We start from the raw sequence: 25846 nt of genomic DNA on the forward strand, positions 1-25846 counted from the left end.
GGAAATCCATGATCCAGTTTTACAGACATCCCCCAATTCCCAATGCACTCAACTGGATCAACAACCCTTCCCTCCACATGATATTGTAAGCTTTTTCAATGTCAAAATACACAACACTCATCACCTCTTTTATTGTCAGGGCCTTGGCTATCTCTGTACTAACTGTCACCAGGGCATCCATGGCAGACCTCCCTCTCCTGAACGAGAGGAGGCTGGTGGGAGGAGCTATAGGAGGACAGGCTCATTGTAATGGCTGGTATGGAATTAATGGAACGGTATCAAACATATGGTAACCATGTTTGACTCCGTTCCATTTATCCAATTCCATTCATTACAATGAACCTGTCCTCCTATAGCTCCTCCCACCAGCCTCCACTGTCCTGAACCCACTCTGTGCTAATAACGCACTCATCAAACCCATAAATCCCAAGAAATACATTATCCTACTCACTATCATCTTTTCCATCAATTTACACATGTTGGTTGTCAGTGTGGTAGGCCTATAACTGCCCGCCCTAGTGGGATCTTTACCTGGTTTTACAAACGGCAATATCACCGCACGTTTCCACCCAGCAGGTATCACCCCAGTCTTCCACACCTCATTATACAACCCTAACACTGTTTCCAACACACTGTCCGGTGCATGCTTAAACATCATATAACACACTTTATCTTCTCCACAGCCCTCCAACGCCCTTGTCATCTCAAACATAGAAAACTCTGCATCCATTGCTTCTCCTGACTCCCCTTTTCTCTATAAGACATCTCCATGTCTCCTCTTACTCCCAGAATGCGTTCAACAGCGCATCATTGTACAACTGTTTTTCAAAAAGTTGCCATGAAAATGCTCTCTGACCTGTTGCTCCCTCTCACACACACACGCGTGCACGCACGCATGCGCGTGCGCAAGTTGGTTCTAGCAGTGCATCTTATAATAAATCATGATGAAGTACTGAATAAATAAACAACATACTACTTAGTGATATTTCTATTTTTATTTCCATAAAGAACATTTCTCTATTAAAATTACAAGCAAGTCTTAAATTCAGGCAATGGTACAGCAGTATTTAAATTATGACAACATATTGTTTAAATTCATATCTACTGCGACAGCATACTACTGTAATCAATAAAATAAGATCATTTAAATAATCTTCAATCTGCTCCTATCTAACACATACAACTCAATAATAGCAGTTATGATAATAATAGAGATAGCCAGTAGGCCTATTTAATACATGTATCAAGTGTTCCTAGATAGGCCTATTGGAAATGCAAAGCTACAAGGGGGAAATTCCGACCCGATTTAAGCGTGTGTAGAAGGGAATTGAATTCCCTTTTTATGCACTTTTCTCTCTACACGTATTCTGACCTTGAACTTAGGCATGAGAATAGCATGCTATTCACTTGCTATTTGTTTGGGTCAACATAAAAAATGAAGGTGTAGTGGAGATGTGTCTATATATACCCCATATTCTTTTTATTTTTGTATTATTTTTTGTATTTTTTCTTTCCCCAATTTCAATCTTGTCTCATCGCTGAAACTCCCCTAAGGGCTCAGGAGGCAAAGGTCGAGTCATGCATCCTCCGAAACATGACCCGCCAAACCGCACTTCTTAACTCGGAAGCCAGCCGCACCAATGTGTCAGAGAAAACACTGTTCAACTGACAACCGAGGTCAGCCTGCAGGCTCCCAGCCCGCCACAAGGAGTCGCTAGAGCGCGATGAGCCCCCCCAGCCAAACCCTCCCCTAACCCAGGCGACACTGGGCCAGTTGTGCGCCGCCCTATGGGGCTTCTGATCACGGGCGGTTGTGATACAGCCCAGGATCAAACCCGGGTCTGTAGTGACACCTCTAGCATTGCGATGCAGTGCCTTAGACCGCTGCGCCACTTGGGAGGCCCTCAGAAACACCATATTCTAACCTTGTCTTGACTTAATTCCCTCATAATTCCACCCCTTTTACCTGATGAAATGATGAATAAGGTTGAGCTTCCTGTTGGTTCCAAGTGAAACAACATCTACTTAATTTTTTCTGATAGAAGTAACACAATTCTCCATGCACTGTAATTTACAAATTGATAAGAGCTTTTGATAAAAGCTAGGTAAATGAGTAAGCCGCTTGGATAAGGGGATTGTAAATATAAATGACAATTGTTTTAGATCTATTTTACCTTGTGATAGCTGGAGACAAATGTGAAACCAGTCATATGGCAGCAAACTGAAGTGTATCAACCTAGCCTATCATCTTTTCCACGGTGAAGTTTATGAAATGCTGGCCTTATACTGTAACTTGCAAGGATGAAGATTGGAGACCCAAGCTATAGGCTTATGTGGCCATCTGCAAATGACTGTATAGCGTCAAACCTACCGAATTGAATTATGACTTTTTGAATTATAAACCTGGACTTTTTACTGTATTTTTTCCAATCTGTTTTAATATTAGCCACTCTCTGTAGACACTGTCAGTTATACCCACATACTGTACATTTTGCATCTTTCCATGACATCGTTAGTTTACCTTTTTCACCTCTGTCAAGTTTGTGTGGTTGTTCCTGAGGATAGCTAGCAATAGCGGATCATATTAGGCTAACGTATTATAAATTGGGCAATAATTCGGGACATGTAGCGTATTTGAATCTTTATGGAATGCAGACCATATGTAGCAGTTTAAATCTGGAGCCTGGTGCACAGTTTACGACAAATGGACCGTTATCATCAAAGTTACATGATTAGTGAGGATTATTAGGATAGATTTATAGGACTACTGTTCAACCCCTATTGTACACTTTTCAATTTCAGAATTGAACAATGGAATTTGGCAACTTTCAGGATAAATCAATCCACTGTATTTTTGATTCACCAATATTGAGTGGAGGCTCTCCAAACCTGTTTATTTATTATTATCCACAGTGGTATAAAGTACTTACGTAAAAATACTTCTTTACTTCACTATTTATATTTTTGACTACTTTTACTTTTACTTCCATACACTTTCCCTGACACCCAAAAGTACTCATTACATTTTGAATGAAAGGAAAGGAAAATGGTCCAATTCACGCACTTATCAAGAGAAAATCCCTGGTTATCACTACTGCCTCTGACCTGGCGGACTCAAATTCTTCGTATGTATGATGTCTGAGTGTTGGAGTGTGTCCCTAGCTATCTTTAAATAAAAAAACATGAAAATTGTGCCATCTGGTTTGCTTAATATAAGGAATTTGAAATTATTTACACTTTAACTTTGATTCTTAAGTATATTTTACTAATTCGATTGACTTTTGATTCTTAAGTATATTTCAAACTCAATACTTTTAGAATTTTACTCAAGTAGTATTTTACTGGGTGACTTTTACTTGAGTCATTTTCTATTAAGGTATCTTTACTTTTACTCAAGTATGACAACTGGATATTATTTCCACCACTGATTATTCATAAATACTTTCCTAGCCCTAAATAATATACAAGCTTCACCAATTGGTGCTGAAAAGGAGATGAATACATGGCTTTCTTTCGTTGATCCCTAATATTCTGAAATGTTCTATCCATTTATTCTAATGAGTCTGTCGAGAAAATTCTAATTAAAGGTACACCACATTTAAAGGGGTGCTTTAGACAAATGTACTGGAAACCCTATTGAAAGAAAACTCCATAACAAAATATATTGGCCAGCAAGTGGGAGGGTTTTCAGCTGTTTAATTAAATGTATTCAGCACACGCAAGGGAACCGCACCTGTATAAGGTAAGACTGAATACCAACTACTGTGAAGTGCGTAGGAAAGGTGTGTGAAGGAAAGGCGTACATTTCCTATGTCTGAATCGGGCCCCAAGTGATTTGCAATAGATGAGTCTCAAGGTGATGTCCTTTCATCACATTTGATACACGAAATGCAAGTAAAACCATCAAAAACCATTGTTTTATTTTATTTAGGGATATGTCTAATGGGGGCTACAATAAACACCTCAGTGAGAGATCTCTACATAGCTAAACCTCAGCTTAGACCATTTGAAGCACATTTTGACTAAGTCACTACTCAAAATACAACAATGTTTTCCTAACAAGGCTAATTTGTTTTACAGTGATCACAATAAGCTAAGAAGCCTAAACCACGACACACAGGCCTAAGCCTATTTAGAAAGGTCTAGACTAGATTCCTAAAACTTTATCAAAGTGCATCTTCTATCAATATAGAAATTATTATTTATGACTATTAATATCAAAATGGTTTCTAAACAATTCCACTCGATCTGTTTTTGGCTTTATGCTTGAACAACCTTGGAGGAGGAATTGTTGCTTATCCTGGAAGTTGTTGGTGTGACAAAATATGGTTTACCTAAGTTCCTCTCAATGAGGGATTTCAGTTCAGCTCACATTTCAGTCTAGCGTACATTTCATGAGTAGTGATGTATCCAGCCTGTCTTTTGTCTGAGGAAATCCTTATCAAGTGTTACTACAGTATGTTCTGTGAAGTGTGAACTTGGTATTGTGTGGATCATACACTATCAGGGACAAGACCATGGAATTACACATTTCCTGTGAATGAGATATGCTGTCATCATGTAACATTCCATTCACACCTGCATAGCCGAGATAAGGAGTGTCAAATGATGAGCAACGGTGCTTTTCAGTCACAGTTGGGGGACGTTTAAACATGATGATACATACGGTGCATTTAAGTGAAATACATTGATAACACAATTCATGTCTTCTTACTGTACATTAAACAGAAAATATATTTTTGACATAAAACATGGAGTATGAATTCCATGCCATAATGTGCTGTAGTGGGACATCTCTGCACTTCAAGTGCCATACTTATAATTAATTTGCCATCTACTGAGAAAATGCAGTCATTTTTACTTGCACCGCCCACATACCGCACCAAACTGGATTATAGTGGTGCTTACTGTGGTGCTCTTTGGCAAAAGGTTGACGCCCACATTGTGCGTGGTCAAAACCAAAAATACAGTGTGGAATTTTCCAGTGACATGTTCATACACTCACATACAGTATATTATACACAGCAAGTCAAGGGGGTGGGTTAAAGTGTGGGAAAACGAAGCCAACACAACATACCAACATATTTTAACCCTCTACTTCCATTGCCTTAAATTCAGTTAGATTTGTGCAGTGGAGACTGGAGAGTTTGATGGCTTCCTGGAAATAAATCTCTCTCCAAGTAGCTAGTAGTTTCACTGTAAACACATCAAGCACCATCTTCACTTTAACTCGTTCCCAAAGTCTCTGTCGATGGATGGTATAATAGTAGTAGCAGCAATGGAAGTCCTAGCAGCTAGCAAGCTTTGGCTCTGGCTTGGTTGCCACTTGGTTGCTATTTAAATGGAAGAGAACATCTAAAAAATATTTTTCCTTGATTCCTTAGATGGATATCCTTCCAGCAAGGCACTTGACAGCTTGTCCTCTGTTGGTGATGTAACATATGGGTAATTGCTTTGGACTCTTTGGTTTTATGTCTGTCTATGCTGTATGGTGCTGTTATATGTGATATGATGCATGCTGAAAATCAGAGGGGCCTTTGTTGCCTTATGTTGTTCAATGCATCTGGTAGAAATAAACTAACAATTTATAATATAAAACCCCCTATGATTCTACCTCCACTGGACTAGATGTATTATAAACTACGGATTGATTCTCTGTCTGATAGAAATGGCTAATAGTAGCCTACTGACTGTATATTATCGGTATAGCATTCCAGACATGGATGGGATACAGTTAGCTGGACTGTCCTGTCCCAGAGGGGTCTTTCTCACATTTCGGCTGCTTAAGGGGTGCCTCTGTGTCAGAGGCAGTGGCGTGGGAGGGCTGAGGAGAAGGCGTGTCAAAGCTCTTCCCCATCCTGCCCCCTTCTCCATACATCCTCTCCTCCCCTGGCCCGGAGGGAGACTCATGAGTGCGCATGTGCTTGGCCAGGTGGTCATTGCGCATGAACACGCGGGGGCACATGGTGCAGCTGAACTTCTTGGTGCCGGTGTGCGTCTGCAGGTGTCGCTGAAGTTCGTCGGAGCGAGTGAAGCGCTTGCCGCAGAAGAGCCAGTTGCAGACAAAGGGCCGGTCCCCGCTGTGCCAGCGCAGGTGGGCCTTCAGGTGGGAGGTCTTGGCGTAGGCCTTGCCGCAGCCCGGGATGTGGCAGTTGTGCATGTGTTTCCTCCGGTCGTCGTCAGTGCTCTGGCCCATCTGCTCGGCGTGGACACAGTTGGGGCACCGGCACACAGACTGGCCCGAGCCCCTGGAGGCAGAGCGGCGCTGGGCCTTGGGCCGGACCGAGGCGGCACCCTCCTGTGGCTCCTCCAGGGAGTACGACTCCGACTGCAGGAGCTCAGGTCCTCCCAGCGGCTCCATCTTGAAGCCATCCTGGGGGAAGAGGTGAGAGTGAGCTGAGTGTGAGGCTGGGGCCAGCTGGGCTAGCTGAGCAGGAGTACACAGCTGGGGCTCGGAGCCGTAAGGCCCCAGGGAGGACTGCAGACCCATGGAGCTCTGACCAACTGCCTGTAAGCCCACACCCTGGCCCGCCTGCAGATCCATCCAGCTCCCTGGCCCAGTGTGGAGGTCCCACCATGAGGGAACGTTCATCTCATCTGAGCTGCCACCAGGGGGTGCTGTCCGTAACCAGGGTTCATAGGGGTGGGCCATGAGACCAGCTGCTGTCTGTGGGATACTGGTGTTGAAGGCTGAGTCTGGTGAGGAGTGAGCGGTGGCCGGGTGGGTCCGGGGTGTGGTGTGCTGACTGATAACTGGGTCAAGATGTGTAGACTACCACATGGCTGGATGGAGAGCTTGAGGATCCTATTCACGATTACTAACCTGTTGGCAAAAAAACGGATTGTCAAATTGTAAAATGATGTAGTAAATTCTTGTAAGATGACTACTGCTTCTAGCCAAATGACTTGAAATACTGTTGGGCTACAGTGTAACCCAACAGACATGCCCCCGTCTCCATGGACACCCCACCTCAGTTCTCACGCTGCGTGGCCGAGGAGAGAGCTGACAGAATACGGGGAAGGAGATGAGGGAAACGTGTCCGGACAGAAACCTGCCAAATGCATCCGATGCCAGGTACTTCCCATGGTGGAGGACAGTTAAAGAGAAAACAACTTCAGCAGCCCTATGAAGAGGCAGAGGAAGAGTGGAGATAAATACGAAAGGTGGCGGAGGAAGGAGGAGGAGAGCGAGAAAGAGAGAGGAGTGTAGACAGGAACAGCCTCGTGCAGAGACGGAGGTAAAAAGGAAGAAGATCCAGGGAGGTAATGGCTGTGGGCCAAGATCTACAGTTTTGTACGTCTCTGAGATTTTCAGAGATGAAGCCTAGCAGACAGAAGAACCTGTTTTTTATGAATCACACATGATTTACAACAACATTCCTTCGAGGCGACTAACAAAAAAGAGACGTTGCGCTAAAAAACAACGCCCCGCCTCCTACACACTGGCAGCAGCATGCATCAACAGTTGCTGACTGACGGCTTTCAGGAGACTGCGAACACAAATCCAACAATAACACAAGAACAATGACTTTATCCATATAATTATGGCAGCATGCTCAAAGACAGTCAGCATCTTGTCCCCCCTGCACTGCAGTGCGTCAACTCCAACGGACCAGAACAATGCTACGATATACACCCCACAAATGAGGTTATCTTGGAATTTTGAGAGGTGATGGAATGCACCTGTTAAGATTATAGGAGTCGAGAGACATTTTTGTCAAAAAGCTGTAACTCAATATACAGGAGACGCTTACTTGGTTCAAAACACGAAAAGGATTCCAAAAATGTTCTGGCCCAAAATTATAAATTGGCAGTCCACCCCCCAAATATATGCCATTATTTTTACTGCAGGAAACAGTAAAGCAGTCTGGTTCTGAAGAGGTTACTATCTTTGTTTGTCTGAAGATCGTAGGTTGTGATACCATATCTGGGAGAGAGAGACCATACAGCATTACCCACCCAGACAATCAAGCTTCATTAAAAAGGTTAAGGTTCAATGGTAGACCTGTCTCCTGTCCCTTGTCCACAAAATCGTTAAAGCCAGGTTGAGCAAGCTATTTCCACAACATACAGAAACTTTGCAAAGATAGCCTACAACTTGTGAGATTTAGATTCACTCTTTGAAATGGAATGGAAAAGGTATCAATACAAGGTACACTACCGTTCAAAAGTTTGGGGTCACTCAGATATGTCCTTGTTTTGAAAGAAAAGCACGTTTTTTTGTCAATTAAAATAACATAAAATTGAAGGACAGCATCCCAAAGTCGCCTCTTTACTGTTGACGTTGAGACTGGTGTTTTACGGGTACTATTTAATGAAGCTGCCAGTTGAGGACTTGTGAGGCATCTTTTCTCAAACTAGACACTCTAATGTACTTGTCCTCTTGCTCAGTTGTGCACCGGGCCTCCCACTCCTCTTTCTATTCTGCTTAGAGCCAGTTTCCGCTGTTCTGTGAACGGAGTAGTACACAGTGTTGTACGAGATTTCCAGTTTCTTGGCAATTTCTCGATTGGAATAGCCTTCATTTCTCAGAATAGACTGACGAGTTTCAGAAGAAAGTTCTTTGTTTCTGGCCATTTTAAGCCTGTAATCGAACCCACAAATGCTGATGCTCCAGATACTCAACTAGTCTAAAGAAGGCCAGTTTTATTGCTTCTTTAATCAAAACAGCAGTTTTCAGCTGTGCTAACATAATTGCAAAAGGGTTTTCTAATGATAAATTAGCCTTTTAAAATGATAAACTTGAATTAGCTAACACAACGTGCCATTGGAACACAGGAGTGATGGTTGCTGATAATGGGCCTCTGTACGCCTATGTAGATATTCCATAAAAAATCTGCTGTTTCCAGCTACAATAGTCATTTACAACATTAACAATGTCTACACTGTATTTCTGATCAATCTGATGTTATTTTAATGGACAAAAAATGTGTTTTTCTTTCAAAAATAAGGACATTCCTAAGTGACCCCAAACTTTTGAACAGTAGTGTTGGTACTGGTACTCAAGCAATAGAACATTTGGGGTGCGGGTACTCCCTACCAATGAGCACGGGCCCAACTCAAGCGCTGATCCCTTCAATTGGTTTTCAATTTGCTGAGACAACAAGCAATGCCTTGAAGACCAACAGGATTACGAGTTATGCTTTGGACTGGTCTTCCCATGGCCCTCTTCAGACACCAGAGAGGAGATGCTCTTGAGTTGGAATGAAATCGTAAAGCGATTAGTTTGGAATTCCAGAATTAGAGGTCTGGTGTTAAAGGTCAAGCTGATTTATTTTACGTCGCCCCGGAGCCAGAGCTCCTCCGCTGCTCTGTAATTTTGGGGGAATGCGAGTCAGATGCACCGTGGCGTGAAGCATCCCCCTCTTTCTCTCTCTCTTCCCCCTTCTCTCGTTCGTTCTCTGATATAATAGCCCTGTAAACAAATAAGAGAGTGGCCGATCCTCCTCCATTCACAAAAGTGGCTGGCTGGAACACTAGAGAGTATCCTGAGGGTAACAGCTGGCATGGGGCCCCTGGGGGAGGGGAGAGGGGGGGGGGGAAGGTGCAGGACGACGGGGCTGCATCGTAAAACCTGCCCGACCAAGACCTAACACAGTCCCCGGTTTACTAGTCTGCTAGAGACAGAGGAGACTCTGCCCTGCCAAGACCCAGCCCCCCCCTCCCCCCTCCCTGGTTTACTAGTCTGCCAGAGACAGAGGAGACTCTGCCCTGCCAAGACCCAGCACAACCCCCCCTCCCTGGTTTACTAGTCTGCCAGAGACAGAGGAGACTCTGCCCTGCCAAGACCCAGCACAACCCCCCCCCCCCTGGTTTAATAGTCTGCCAGAGAGGAGAAGATGCTCCGGGGGAGGAACGCATCACGGTAGATGACGAACTGACTTTGGGGTTATTCCATGTTGGTTAGCGTTCCGATTCAGCCAGTAAAGGGAAAAGTACAAAAACAATATAATAGCAGAATAAGATTCCCGGTGTTTACTGTCACACCCAAGAATAAAAAACGATACTGGACCGGAGCTTGTGGATTCTCCATACTTATCTTTTTACCATCCAAAATGTATTTCTATCAAACACAGACATTTGGAATTGTCAGTACAGAATGAAGTATCTGTGTATCTACTTCTAAATATCTGTGTTTGTGTTTGAGTTGAGAAAATCTTGTGGTTTAGTCTGATATGTGATATAACGTTACAGGTTCCAAGACATTCTAGAAGACTAAGACGGGGAAATGTCATTAAAGTACAGATGAGGATTGATAGTGAAAGTGGCAACAAGCAATCTCATACACATAGGGAAATACATTCCCTTCTACGTTGGTGTCCCTGTAGAATAGTGACCGTCTGACAGTTGTTTGTCTACTAGTATCACAGACAAATGCAACAACCTTGATTTGTTGTATGTTCATGTGGTTTTACATCAAATGTTGTAAATGTTACGCATTATGTGTCCAAATTTGAGCATAGTTTGTAAACATTCTGGCACAGACATGAAATTCCAATTCGAATACTCAATCAAAATGTGAAGATGGAGTAGAGGAAGTGTCTCAACTAGCGTGTCAATAAATCATCATGACTCATATAAAGACAGGTCTACACAGAGGAGCACAACCCATGTGTTGACAGTTGGACAAAGAGTACACAAGTAATATGGCACCTCCTGTCTCATTGTATTAGACTACAACATAAACTTAGAATACATCTTTACATTTCTATGGTCATTGAATGGGAAAGCTCACTAGCCACTGTGACAACCGTGAGGCTTATGGTCCTCTGAGGCATATTGCCTTTCAACTTTGACATTTAAATGTCTTTTTAGAAATTCAAGTGCTCTGGTTGAGTTGGCCCCCAAAGTCCCATACACTTAATAACAAATTAGGGTATCCTCCTTAAACACCTATGTTTGAGGTAAGTATTTAGCTGTTTAACAATAAGCCCTAAATTGATCTCCAAGGTTGAGCTTACACATGTAGGGCTAGTATAGCGATTATAGTGTAGGCCTATCATACACTGATTGATCAGTAATCTACTCAAACCCACCAGTAGCTACGTAACGTGTACTGAGGAGTATTTTTTTGGTTCGCTCATACAGGAGTAATAAAGCCCTAGTTCACACAGGAGTAATAAAGCCCTAGTTCACACAGGAGTAATAAAGCCCTCGTTCACACAGGAGTAATAAAGCCCTAGTTCACACAGGAGTAATATCATTTTGTGTTTTATACAATGTTTTATTTGTTTTCAATTTCTATTTATCAAAGGGGTGCTGCAGCCCCCTCGGCACCCCTACTTCGAATAACAGGAAGTGGTTAAGGAGCTTTATAGTTAAGTGATGATAATCAACAATTATTTGTCAATCATCATTCATTTGAAAAACACAGTTTCCATCATTTGTCACAATAAAGAAAGTTAGACAAAATAAATATCCACCCGTCGAATAAATATATAAAAATGTTGTCGATCTTTAGAAAAATGTGCTTATTACTGCCGTTTCTATTACACATGTCGCAATGATTTACTCAACATTGTTTTTGTCAAATAAACCTGGTTCAATGGAAACCTGCCTAGACAGTGTACAGGGAGGAGGTGAGAGTCTGGTGGAGTGGTGCCAGGAAAATAGCCTCTCCTTCAACGAAAAAAAAAAAACAAAGGAGTTGATCGTGGACTGCAGGAGACGGGGCCACAGTGAAGAGGGTCCATACAACAGACGGCTGAAATAAATCAGCGTGGCCCTCACACACTTTTACTGATGCACCATTGAGAGAATTCTGTCGGGCTGCATCACCGCTTAGTACGGCAACTGCACCGCCCTCAACCGAATCGCTCTCTAGGGTGGTGTGGTCACTCTGCTACCATCTAGCAGACAGAGACAGTACAGGTGCATCAAAGCTGGGACAGAAGGACTGAAAAACAGCTTCTATCTCCAGGCCATCAGACTGTTCAACAGACTCCCTCACACAAAACACACAAGCTTACACACACACACACACACACACACACCTCATAAACACGCAGACTCCTGTACTCACAAATAGACTCACACACGCATACGCCCATACTCACAAACACACACACACACACACATACACACACACACACACACACACAGCCAATGCTGCTGTCCCATGTATATAGAGACATTAAACACTGGACCGTTTATTTTATACTTTTGTTTACTCTGTGTATTCATATACTGTATTCTTCATATAGCTCATTGTAATATACAGGACCTTCAGAAAGTATTCACACCCCTTATTTCACATTTTGTTGTGTTACAGCCTGAATTCAAAAAGGATTCAATATTTTATTTTTCTCACCCATCTACACACAATACTCCATAATGACAAAGTGAAAAAATGTTTTTAGAAAATGTATTGAAAATGAAATACAGAAATATCTAATTTACATAAGAATTCACATCCCTGAGTCAATACATGTTAGAATCACCTTTGGCAGCGATTACAGCTGTGAATATTTCTGGGTAAGTCTCTAAGAGCTTTAAACACCTGAATTGTACGATATTGGCACATTATTCTTTTTAAAATTCTTCAAGCTCTGTCAAGTTGGTTGTTGATCATTGCTAGACAGACATTTTCAAGTCTTGCAATAGATTTTCAAGTCTATTTAGGTCAAAACTGTAGCTAGGCTACTCAGGAACATTCAATGTCGTCTTGGTAAGTATATTTGGCCATGTGATTTAGGTTACTGTCTTGCTGAAAGGTTAATTTGTCTCCCAGTGTCTGTTAGAAAGCACACTAAACCAGGTTTTCCTCAAGGATTTTGTCTGTGCTTAGCTATATTCTGTTTATTTTTATCCTAAAAAACTCCCTAGTCCTTGCCCATGAAAAGCATACACTTAACATGATACAGCCAACACCTTGCTTGAAAATATAAAGAGTGGTACTTAGTGATGTGTTGTTTTGGATTTGCCCCAAACATAAATCAAATCAAATCAAAGTTTATTTGTCACGTGCGCTGAATACAACAGGTGTAGAGCTTACAATGAAGTGCTTACTTACAGGCCCTAACCAACAGTGCAATTTTTAAGTGCAGATAGTCCGGGTAGCCAATGTGCGGGTGCACCGATTAGTCAGGCTAATTGAGGTAGTATGTACATGAATGTATAGTTAAAGTGACTATGCATATATGATAAACAGAGAGTAGCAGCAGCGTAAAAGAGGGGTTGGAGGGGGGGACACTATGCAAATAGTCCGGGTAGCCATTTGATTACCTGTTCAGAAGTCTTATGGCTTTATATTCAGGACATAACGTTTTTGGCCACATTTCTTGCAGTTTTACTTTAGTGCCTTATTGCAAATATGATGCATGTTTTGGAATATTTTAATTCTGTCATTTAGGTTAGTAATGTGGAGTAACTACAATGTTGTTGATACATTTTTCCTATCACAGCCATTAAACTCTAACTGTTTTAACCATTTGACTCATGGTGAAATCCCTGAGCGGTTTCCTTCCTTTCCAGCAACTGCGTTAGGAAGGAGGCCTGTATCTTTGTAGTGACTGGGTGTATTGACACACCATCCAAAGTGTAATTAATAACTTCACCATACTCAAAGGGATATTCAATGTCTGCTTTTTTAAATGTTTACCCTTCTACCAATAGGTGCCCTTCTTTGCGAGGCATTGGAAACCTCCCTGTTCTTTGTGGTTGAGTCTGTGTTAGAAATTCACTGCTCAACTGAGGGACCTTAAAGATAATTGTATGTGGGGTACAGAGATGAGGTAGTCATTCAAAAATCATGTTAAACACTATTATTGCACACAGAGTGAGACCATCCAAGTTATTATGTGACTTGTTAAGCACATTTTTACCCCTGAACTTATTTAGGCTTGCCGTAATATACTTATTGACACAAGACCTTTCAGCTTATCATTATTTATAAAAAAAAAAGACATTTCTAAAAACATATTTCTACTTTGACATTATGGGGTATTGTGTATAGGTCAGTAACACAAAATCTAAATTGAATACATGTTAATTGCAGGCTGTAACATAACAATAATGTGGAAAAAGTCAAGGGGTGTGAATACTTTCTGAAGGCACTGTATCTACTACTGTACATTGCATTTTGTTACACTGTTTATTTATATACTGGATTCTCGATCTACTTCTGTACATATTGTTTTTGGTGTATATACGCATATATTGCATTTGGATTTCTGATACAGTGTTATTTGGGTTGTCAACTGGATTCGTTCTGACATTCGTGATTTCTTGTTTCTTGTTTTTGTACTTAAAATCATCTAGGATTATATCATTCCCTTTCACTGAATGGGTTGTTCCCTGCCCCTGTTGATTACACATACATTATCAAGGTCCTGAATGTCTTGGATCAATCTGGGTTGAGGAGAATCAGGCCTACACAGGTCTATATGAGGCATGATGTAATGTTGTCTTATTTTTTGTCAACTTAAAGTCACTTCTTTATGCATTTCAGTCACCATAACATTCATACTGTAGTTTTATAGTCTATTACAGCGTTGGAATATTTTGTATGAGAGAGTGCAAGATAGGCTACTCCCCTATAAAAAAAATGTCAAAAAATTCACTATAACATATTCTAACGACTGGAATACCATTCATTGTAAAAAAATAAATTCTTATTAAAAAAAGTACCTAAAATGCTTTTTGTTTATTTTGATTGTTGGTTTTGATGGTGATGATGGTTCATCATCCTCAGTGTGCTTTTCAACATTGGAAGGCATACAGATTACTGGTACTAATTGTTTCCCTCAATCATAATGAATACCCCTGTGTGGGATAAGCAATTTCTAAATCGAGGTCTTTGGGGTGGTGAAAACACATAACAATAGGAGACATTCAACAACCTTTTAGGGCCTCTTTACCTCCTGCTTTATGTTTCATCTGTGACCAGGAAACATTCACCTAAATACTGGAAAGGAGATTTATTCAATTTCTACTTTATCCTACTTTATTTTGATGCGAATTGTACAAATTATACTATTTTCAAATATGGTATATATATATTCATGACTCCATGACTCATTACAAATTATGAATTGAAATATGTCTTTCCAAATCTAAATTAAAATACACATTGAAGATAATAAATACTTATACAGATATTTGCAATATTTTTTTCTTACTTTTTCTTAAAAACAAATACTTAAATATTTGCCATATATCTTTATTTCAAGCGGTTCTAGATATTCCAGGTACAGTCCTCTGTTTCATTGTTCATGCAACTGTCAAAATGATGTACCCGTCACTTCGATATTGTTCCACTACACAACAAATACAATGCAACGGTTACCTCGTTGGTAACAAAATGCGATGCTGATGAATCAAAAACGTTTATATTGAAACATATATAGCTACCTGTTTATACAATGGTGCCCGTAGTTCTATTCTGACGCGATGTAGGAATAGCTTTTTGTAGCCTATTGTATTCACTGGTATGAAAATAAATAAACCACCTTTGTCAGAAGTCAAGTAAAAGCCTTTGGTAAAAAAATAAATAATAATCGAATAAATAAATAGATATCCTCGTATATCATACAGTTCCCTCCATCTCTGGCGGTTCAGGTGAGACGAGACAACGCTTCCACGTACAGGTAAGCGTACTCAGCGGTGGCAAAGTTTATAATAGGTTATGTATCTTTTTCTTTTCGCAGGCTCCGCCCTTTTTCGGTGTGTGCTTTTCCTTTGAAGATGCGCTCGCGCGGCAGGAGGTCAGGAAGTGGACATGGGCATGGCTCACTTACGTTACAACATTCGGAACCATGAGAAAGTTGACAACTCTTTTGAACACTCTTGTTACATCATTTGGGGTTGTCTCAGTGCCTAATACTTGCATTTTAAATGGATCTAATGTTTGCCCACCGCAACTTACTCTCACAAAAACTTTATTCAAAGCATTTGACCTGTCAAATAAAAAAAACACTCTAATGAATTATGTCGCAATGCACTGATGCATTACTAGTAGCTGGTCACTTACAATACAGTAGCCTACTTATTTATTAGATTGCTTGTTAAAAATACATGTCACCCATCTTATTGACCCCATGGTGACACAGTGGCATCTTGTACCATTGCAATGGTCATTATTGTCACTGGTCTGGTCACCATGTAGGCTCCAATGTCATCCTATGTAAACTACTGGCAACAGGTCTCTTTAGCACAGATTGTATCTCTTAATTGTCATACTTAATCAACTGTAACCTGTTTATATCTAACCTTCAGTGTCAGTTCAATTCTCAATTGTCAAGAGACCACAATTTACAAAACAGTATCATATCCTTTCATCTACTGCATGTTACAGGCAGTGTAGGTGCCTTATCAAAGCTCAGTTGTGCCCAAATACATAGCTGGTCCTCTTACTTTTGCCAAATGAAAGGAAACACTTGTTAACTGTTGTCTGTCATACCAATGAAAATACTGATTAAATCCAATCCAACATCACTGCTCTTCACAGTTTTATCAGCCTCTTCTTCTAAAGGTTTTATTTTTTCCCTCTCAGTTAATTCCTTTCCTGTCACAGCATGTTGGTGGAGTGACTTCAAATCAACTGACAAACAGAGACCACAGACAGACCGGCGGGAAGTGGTTTACTTACTAAATGCCATCTTCTTCTCTTTCTCTGAAGCAGCAGTTTTTAAAACGCTGAGTTTGTAGCAATGATGCATGTACAGTGTGTCTATGGTTTGGACTGTAACATAACAGGATACATATGTATTTTGTTTTGAATCAAATTATGAAATATTGACTCTGATTCACGTTTTCACAATCATGAATGATACAGTGCCTTCAGAAATTATTCATACCCCTTAACTTATTCCACATTTTGTCGTGCTACAACCTGAATTCAAAATTGATTAAATGTATGTTTTTTTTCACACCCATCTACACACAATACCCCATAATGACAAAGTGAAAACATGCTTTTCGAAATTTTTGCAAATTTACAAACATTTTCAAGTTTTGCCACTCAGGAACATTTACTGTCTTCTTGGTAATCAGTGTAGATTTGGCATTGTGTTTTAGGTCATTGTCCTGCTGAAAGGTGAATTCCTCTCCCAGTGTCTGGTGGAAAGCAGACTGAACCAGGTTTTCCTCTAGGATTTTGCCTGTGCTTAGCTCCATTCTATTTATTTTTTTATCCTGAAAAACACCCCAGTCCTAAACGATTACAAGCATACCCATAACATGATGCAGCCACCACATTGCTTGAAAATATGGAGAGTGGTACTCAGTAATGTCTTGCATTGGATTTGCCCCAAACATAACACTTTGTATAAAGGACAAAAAGTAGATTACTTTGTCACATTTTTTGCAGTATTACTTTAGTGTCTTGTTGCAAACAGGATGCATGTTTTGGAATATTTGTATTCTGTACAGGCTTCCTTCTTTTCACTGTGTCATTTAGGTTAGTATCGTGGAGTAACTATAATGTTGTTGATCCATCCTCAATTTTCTCCTATTCACAGTGATTAAACTCCGCAACTCTTTTAAAGTTCACCATTTGCCTCATGGTGAAATCCCTGAGGGTTTCCCTTCCTCTCTGGCAACTGAGTTAGGAAGGACGCCTGCATCTTTGTAGTGACCGGGTGTATTAATACACCATCCAAAGTGTAATGAATAACTTCACCATGCTCAAAGGGATATTCAATGTCTGATTTATTTTATTTTCTACCAATAGGTGCCCTTCTTTGTGAGGCAATGGGAAACCTCCCTGGTTCTTGTGGTTGAATCTGTGTTTGAAATTCACTGCTCGACTGAGGGACCTTACAGATAATTGTATGTGTGGGGTACAGAGATGAGGTAGTCATTCAAATATTATGTTAAACACTATTATTGCACACAGAGTGAGACACAAAATCTCAATTTAATCCATTTTAAATTCAGGCTGTAACACAACAAAATGTGGAGAGAGTCAAGGGGTGTGAATACTTTCTGAAGGCACTGTATGTGCGTAGCGTGTTTCAATAAAACAGGCTGACTGTGTATTACAACAGAAAACTGTAGCCTTCACGCACTGTGCTATAAAAGTGCTTCCTCGATAAGGGATTAGGCTTTTCTTCTATACTTATTCGCTTTCCAAACCTGTATTGAAAAGTTCACACAGAAAGAATTCCTTTCAATAGGGGATTGACCTTGTGTGCGTTCTCACTAGTGAAATTAATCTGGATACGCATGTACACAGAGAGGGATCAAGTAGCTGAATTGGGGACCACACACAATGCCTAAATGATGTTTACCAATGTCTTTCAATAGTCAGACATATTTCCTTGTGAATAAAATTCTTCCAACTCCAAAAGAGACTGTTTAATAACATTTAATTACAGTGCATTTAAGATCAATTACAAGGGGCTTACAAATTCTCTTAAGGTTTTGAATCTGTTTAGATGGCACGTTGCCCCCTTTTCTGTCAGTGGTTGCATTCTTTTAAGCGTCTTTCATAAGGTTGTGTGTGTTTCTAAATTGTCTGTGTATGTTCGTGGATTTGACCTTCAACCCCTCAAACTGACGTTAAAGACCATTTGATAGGGCTTGTACTTAAACTGTAGTCTGTTCAGATGTCAAAGGTGGTTTACCTAAAATTCGGTCCGCCCTCTTCCAGGCGTAGAGCTGCTAGTAGGCCTATACACTGTTCACAGCTGGATTTGAACCTCTAGCAGTTGATTGAAGATGCTTAGTCATATACTGTAAATGTATAGTATATCGTATATACTGACAGTACACTGTCTCACAGACTCCATTTCAGGACAGGACACACCATCATTTTGGACCTTAAATCCTTCAGCTATAACCCGGGTGCCAAGGACCCACTATAGACCTCATCCAACCTATATAAATCCATTCACACTCTCTGAGGCTTACATAGCGCTCTAGTCCTGAGGCCCATTCTGTATAGCTGAATCTCTCTAGTCGAATGCGGCAGCAAAATCCCACAAATCCCTATGAAATGAATCATCTATCACGGATAGTGAACAAAGTACATTTTGTCACATTGTTGGCCATTCTCCTTGGATTAAAGCTGTTTCATTGAAGTATCCAAAGATAAACAATTCAAGGAACTTATCTTTTGTAGTTTTCTGTTCCACACTTGCTTTCGTCATCCAGTATCATTAAGAGGAATCTAAAAAAAAAAATGATAAAAGAAGAAAATGATTATCATAATCATACTCATAGTTGATGTGTTCATGTCTATGGTGTACTAGTTTCTTTTCGTCTATGTCTATAGCTTATTTAACTTTAATTTGTACAGATTTGTCTCATAGAGACAAAAATCTAATTTGCAAGGGAGACCTGTTGTAAGTAGCCTAACATTGACTAACCAACCATAAAGCATGTTTTATGTGTGTCCCACGGGAACTACAATGGTGTCTCAGCTAAAGCCTAATATCACCGTTGGAGCCTCCAGAGGGATTGGCCAGGTAAAGCCTCATTTCCCCTCTGAGGGGGGAAAAAAAGTCAACTAGAGTAAACAGTAAGTGTACAGTAGTAGACTTCCTATATCCTTGTTTACTATTCAAAATCCCATAAGAGGAGGTACCGGCTGCCAGGGGTTCTGAGTCTGACTGAGTCACGTTTTTTTTCTTCCCTTCTTCATGCAAACACACCTAGACACTCACTCACTCACCACAGCAGCCCCCTCTCCCTCGCTCTCTACCTCCCCTTTCAACTTCAAACCCAGTCATTTCTGCAAGCTGCTACTTTGATTGTACCAAACACCTGTATTTTTGGGGAGAGACTTCCTCAGTAGCCCCCGCCTCCCATCTTTGATTGTTAAACAGCAGTGGCGCCGCCATTACTGTCTGAGAGACTGATGCCGCCCTGCTTCCCCTCCTCCTCCTCCACTTAAGTTCCTTTTAAACCAGAACTTGAATTGGTCTTGGAGTATGGCGAGCTCCATTTTATTTTATCCCCGTTCCACCTTTCCAAAGTATCTCAGTTGTAGATGAAGACTTTGAATCTCATATTCCTGTGTGTGACAGCTGCGTAAATCATGCCAGGAAGCAGAGCCATAACATTCTAGCTCTAAATCAACTACATTATGAATATTCTCCTGAATGCGAGGAAAGTCAGAATCAGAGGTAACTTTAGTAGAAATGGCTGTCAGTTGTTTGCCCTGTCTTAGGTCGTATCAACAGTACAGAAAGAGTGTGAACAGAGCAGACACACACACACACACACACGGCCCTCTTCCCCTCACCCTTAATACCAGGTTTTATTATCCAACCTCTCATCCCTGCCATCCTGTCTTCCCCTCCAGATTAATGTCCTCTCCGATCTCCACCAGCTGTTTCCGTGCCAGAACACCCCTCATCTTCCCGGGCCGCTGGCCTCTTGGTTCAGGTGGCAGATGGTGGTCTGTCTGGGGCTGGGCCATAGGGCCGCATTGTCGCAGTGCCTGCGTGTCTATGAGAGAATAGCCGCCCTCACGCCCAATATCAGGAGTGTCAGTGTGTTCACATCGCCACATGCCAGACCGCCCTTGTAAATAAGAATTTGGCCATATAAAATGTATAACCTGTATGGACAGCTTTAAGGGAAGAGCCTTGTGTCACATAGCTCAAAACTTTGGAGTGCCCCCACCTTTTGTTGATGAAATCAAATAAAATGATAGCCGTTCACTTTATTAATTTGGATTTGTAAAATGTAATGTTAACTTATGTAAATATGCTGTGTACGTCGTCAACCGGTGTTTGTTTTGAGAGTGACTTGGGGGGGGGGGGGGGGGGGGGGTGTACGCCCACAGTTTGTTTGATATAAAGTGTGTCTGTTTTGTTTAGTCTGTGTGTGGTATGCATGAGTGCGTAAGTGTGTGTCTGACTGTGTGTGTGTGTTTCTGTGTGTGTGTCTGTCTGACTGTGTATGTGTGTGTGTGTCTGTGTGTCTGTGTGTCTGTGTGTCTGTGTGTCTGTCTGTCTGTCTGTCTGTCTGTCTGTCTGTCTGTCTGTCTGTCTGTCTGTCTGTCTGTCTGTCTGTCTGTCTGTCTGTCTGTCTGTCTGTCTGTCTGTCTGTCTGTCTGTCTGTCTGTGTGTGTGTGTGTGTGTGTGTGTGTCAGTTTGAGCGGTGTTAACTGGGTGTGGCTGTCTGTGCCTGAGGTGGGCGTTTACTTTTCAGGGCTGTTAGTGCTTGTGTCTTAGTACAGACAGGATGTGCAGAGGTTGTCAGCACAGTTCATGAGATAAAAGAACGGGGGGGGGGTAGTCGTGCCGGTCAGATAGCAGGCTGTCTACCTGAAAGAATCCGAGCCTGCTCCCTCCACCTCTACATACATTCCAAGTGTGCTGCACAGGAAACACCTCTCACCACCTTAGTGCTTTGACATCCTTTTTCCTAGACACTCAACACCCAAACAAAGCTGGGCATAGCTGAGTACTGATATGGCCAAGTGTTCAACGACAACTGGAATCAAAAGCCAAAAACCTAAAGGTTAAAGGTGTTTGTGTTTATACTTCACTTCCCAAGTATCCTTTCGAATGTGTGGACGACACCCTATTAGGCTTAGACAACAGAGGGAAATACTTTAGCTATTGATCAAAAGCGTGAAGAGACTTTTAGACTTGGAGACTTGGAATGGACACAACCCCTTTACTGGTGCCAAACATATTAGTAACAGAGGGTAATAACAATGTCCTAAACTTCATTTTGACAGTAATTTCAGAAATGCTGTTAGGCTGGTTTATATCGTTTCCTTTTGTATTGCCAAGTTACTTCCACGGAGTATCATTGTCAAAACAAATAAACTCACAGACAGGATCAGTGTCCTGAGGCTGACAGTCTAGTCCAGCTACAAGACCACCAACTGTGATGTAACATTGAGAGTTTTAGCACTGAAACAATTTGCATAGAAGGCCTAGTGCATGTTTTGCACCACAATGAGTTACAACTAGATACATAGATATTAATTTGATCACTCTGTTGTTGCTGCGAATCTTCCTGCACTAAATGAAAATACCCTCAAATAAAATATGGCATTATGTACTGTCGCATCATATGAAACATTTGATCTCAAATTCAAAATTCTCAAAATGTTAATTCTTAGCTTCACTGTCCAAATACATATGTAAGGGACTGTATATGGCAAGGGATGCAGATGTGTGGACAACAAATCAGCAGGCACATTTTTTTGTCACACATAAAAAGGGAAAGATTTAATAGGTTTGTGAATTATTTTATTCAATGGCTTTATTTGCTACGGGTATTTAGTACCAGGAATCCATGATACGCCTCATGCTCATGAACCTCATACCACTCATGCCGCCCATGGCTCCCATTCCCATGCCCATGCTGAAGTTGCTGTACTCTCCAGGCCTCATGTACATCATCCTGCCTCTGAAGTGGGGCTGCTCGTACATCAGCCAGTGGCCTTCCATCACGTTGCAGGACTGGCATTTGGACATGCGGTAATGATCCATGATGTTGTCACAGTCGTCCATCATCTCGTGCATCTGACCTCCGAAGTTCTCTCTCTCGTAGATCCTCATCCTGTAGTTTCCTCTGTGCTGTTAGGATAAAAGTACAGGTTTCATAGATGAGATCATTATTTAGAACATTGTTTAATATGAGAGTGTGACCATTAAAATATGTTTTACCTTCAATGGCAAGATGTGACTATTTTAAGATGAGATATTTTCGACCTACCATGGCGATCATGCGGCAGGACTTGATGCAGTCATTCATTCCAAAGTGCTGCATGTAGTCAGGGTACTCGCCCCTCCTCATGAAGTACTGGTTTCCCATGTAGTTGTTGCGGTTGTACAGCATCCAACAGCCACTCTCAACCCTGCAGGAGTGGCACCTGCTCAGGTAGGAGCTCATGTCACTGCAGTCACTGCTGCACTCATAGGAACGACCCTGGAAGTTCCTGTCCTCATAGAAGACGATCTGAAAATATAAAGGAATAATTTCTATGAATTAAACAATTGTATGAAAGAAACATTTTAGAGAAATGTGGGATAGTCTACTGTTCCATCACAATGGCAACCAGGATATTGGGATGAGTCAAACATTCATGTTTTAGTTTGTGGTGCTAGAGCGCTAGAGCCCTAATGTATACCAATCTAGAAAAATGTTGGTATGTATTTTCAAAACTTTCCCAGTGCTTACCTTGCCCCTGCTCATGCTGGTGGTGGACATGTTTGCTAACTGTGCTGCTGGTTGCTGCTCCTGAACTGACTTCCTACCTGGTTTAACCCTTTCTTTTATACCTGACCAAACCCAAAGAATCGCTAGCTCCATTGTTCAAATCCCTGACCCAGCAACATGCTATAGAGGCCTATTGAGGCCACTGAGGTTACGTCCACATTTCCAGAAAGGCTGCTTTTCAATTGGTTGTTTCTCTTACAAAGTAACATAGAGCCTTTTGAGAGTTTACTCTCAAATTACTCTCAAATTTGAAAGTTCTTCATACATAAGTTTTCAAATCTTACTTGAAGGATAACTTTTATTAACTAGAAAATGACATTTCCTGAAGTAAATGTGTGTGCTTGAAAGTCTTGAAGTATTTATGGTTGTGAAATAGTAGTATAGTGGTAGCAACAGCTATAGTAATGGTAAAAGTAGTATTGGTAGTAATAGGGTTTTCATAGCCTATGGGTTAGTTATAGTTACCTATTTTGGGGTGGTTTGTTAGTTTGGAGTTATTATAGTTGGTTATAGTGGGCTAGTACAGTAAGATAGTGAGTACTATAGCATCATTATGTCACGCTATTCAAGGTAGCAGGAAACGGGTGAGTCAGGCGCAGGAGAATAGAGGTCCATAGAATATATGTTTAATAATGTCCAGAGTGAATACAGCGACTAGGCAGGGAGCAATCCACAAACAGGAGGGAGAACAGCTCCAAACTCCAAAATACACGGGGCGCAGCCCGGCAACCCTAAAACCTATCAAATATTGTCGCGTACACAAAACACATAGAAAAATAATCCAGCCCACTACCATCGACGTAACATAAAACAATCCCGCACAAATTCCAAACAAAAAACAGACAAACTAAATACCCCCCCACTAATTACAAACAAGGAACAGGTGCGGACTAAAACAGACATAACCAACAGACACTGAAACATGGATCGGTGGCAGCTAGTAGGCTGGCGACAACGACCGCCGAGCGCCGCCCGACTGGGGAGTGGCGCCACCTTCTGTGGACGTTGTGACAGTACCCCCCGACGCGCGGCTCCCGCAGCGCGCCGACACCGGCCTCGGGGACGACCCGGAGGACGAGGAGCAGGGCGATCCGGGCAGAGGCTATGGAATCTCTGCAACAGGGCTGGATCCAGAATGTCCCCCACCGGGACCCAGCACCTCTCCTCCGGGCCGTACCCCTCCCAGTCCACGAGGTACTGCAGGCCCCCTACCCGACGTCGGGAGTCCAAGATGGACCGGACTGTGTATGCCGGGCCCCCCCCGATGTCCAGGGGGGGTGGAGGGACCTCCCGCACCTCAGCGTCCTGCAGCGGACCAGCTACCACCGGCCTGAGGAGAGACATGAAACGAGGGGTTAATACGGTAATATGAAGGAAGTTGTAACCTATAACACACCTCGTTTTTTCTCCTCAGGACTTTGAATGGCCCCACAAATCGTGGACCCAGCTTCCGGCAGGGCAGGTGGAGGGACAGGTTCCGGGTCGAGAGCCAGACTCTGTCCCCTGGTTTGTACACGGGGGCCTCACTGCGGCGGCAGTCAGCGCTCTCCTTGTGCCGTCCTACAGCTCGTATAAGGCACTCCTGGACAACACTCCAGGTCTCCTTCGAGCGCTGAACCCATTCCTCCACCACAGGAGCTTCTGTCTGGCTCTGATGCCAAGGCACCAGGACCAGCTGGTACCCTAATACCACCTGGAAGGGCGACAGGTTAGTAGAGGAGTGACGCAGAGAGTTCTGCGCCATCTCGGCCCATGGCAGAAACTTTGCCCACTCCCCTGGCCGGTCCTGGCAATAGGACCGCAGAAACCTGCCCACATCCTGGTTAATACGTTCCACCTGCCCATTACTCTCGGGGTGAAAACCCGAAGTCAAACTGACCGAGACCCCCAGCCTCTCCATAAACGCCCTCCACACTCTGGACGTGAACTGGGGACCCCGATCAGAGACGATGTCCTCGGGCACCACGTAGTGCCGGAAGACATGCGTAAACAGGGCCTCCGCGGTCTGTAGGGCCGTAGGAAGGGATCAGGCGGCAGGACTTAGAGAACCGATCCACAACGACCAGGATCGTGGTGTTCCCCTGAGAAGGTGGGAGATCCGTAAGAAAATACACCGACAGGTGGGACCACGGTCGCTGTGGAACAGGGAGGGGCTGTAGTTTCCCTCGCAGCAGGTGCCTAGGAGCCTTACACTGGGCGCACACCAAACAGGAAGAGACATAGTGCCTGACATCCTTAACCAAAGTGGGCCACCAGTACTTCCCTCTCAGGGCCCGCACTGTCCGTTCCACACCAGGATGACCCGAGGAGGGTAGAGTGTGTAACCACCGGATCAGACGATCGCGAACACCGAGCGGGACGTACTTCCGACCAGCTGGACACTGAGGTGGAATAGGTTCTGACTGCCCCGCCCGCTCGATGTCCGCATCCACCTCCCAAACCACTGGTGCCACCAGACAGGAGGCAGGGAGGATGGGAGTAGGATCGATGGTCCGCTCCTCGGTGTCGTGGAGACGCGACAGTGCGTCGGCCTTCCGGTTCCGGGAACCTGGAATGTACGACAAGGTGAATTGGAACCTCGTAAAAAAAACCTGGCCCACCTGGCTTGACGAAGGTTAAGTCTCCTCGCTGCCCGGATGTACTCCAGGTTACGGTGATCAGTCCAGATGAGGAAAGGGTGACGTGCCCCCTCAAGCCAATGTCTCCACACCTTCAG

General features: G+C 42.6%; 2 protein-coding genes across 3 annotated transcripts; both read right to left on the reverse strand.

Annotated features, from left to right (window-relative positions):
• Positions 1 to 3681: 3681 nt before the first annotated feature.
• On the reverse strand, positions 3682 to 15856 carry LOC115178316 (transcription factor Sp6-like). Of its 2 annotated transcripts, none has more exons than XM_029739452.1 (2): positions 15352 to 15856; positions 3682 to 6823 (listed from the first exon to the last, which is right to left on the reverse strand). In XM_029739452.1, exon 2 carries the CDS (start codon positions 6650 to 6652, stop codon positions 5735 to 5737), a length of 918 nt encoding a protein of 305 aa, XP_029595312.1. In that variant the 5' UTR covers positions 6653 to 6823; positions 15352 to 15856; the 3' UTR covers positions 3682 to 5734. The 2 variants fall into 2 exon arrangements, with proteins under 2 accessions (XP_029595312.1, XP_029595313.1); XM_029739453.1 differs by lacking the exon at positions 15352 to 15856 and adding an exon at positions 6971 to 7341.
• A 6284-nt stretch (positions 15857 to 22140) lies between these two features.
• LOC115178154 (gamma-crystallin M2-like) lies at positions 22141 to 23171 on the reverse strand. The gene is made up of 3 exons (XM_029739195.1): positions 23092 to 23171; positions 22627 to 22869; positions 22141 to 22487 (listed from the first exon to the last, which is right to left on the reverse strand). The coding sequence occupies exons 1-3, from the start codon at positions 23119 to 23121 to the stop codon at positions 22188 to 22190; spliced, it is 573 nt and encodes a 190-aa protein (XP_029595055.1). The 5' UTR covers positions 23122 to 23171; the 3' UTR covers positions 22141 to 22187.
• Between the last annotated feature and the right edge of the window lie 2675 nt (positions 23172 to 25846).

Source organism: Salmo trutta, chromosome 38 (assembly GCF_901001165.1).
Source record: "Salmo trutta chromosome 38, fSalTru1.1, whole genome shotgun sequence".
Lineage (NCBI taxonomy): Eukaryota > Metazoa > Chordata > Actinopteri > Salmoniformes > Salmonidae > Salmo > Salmo trutta.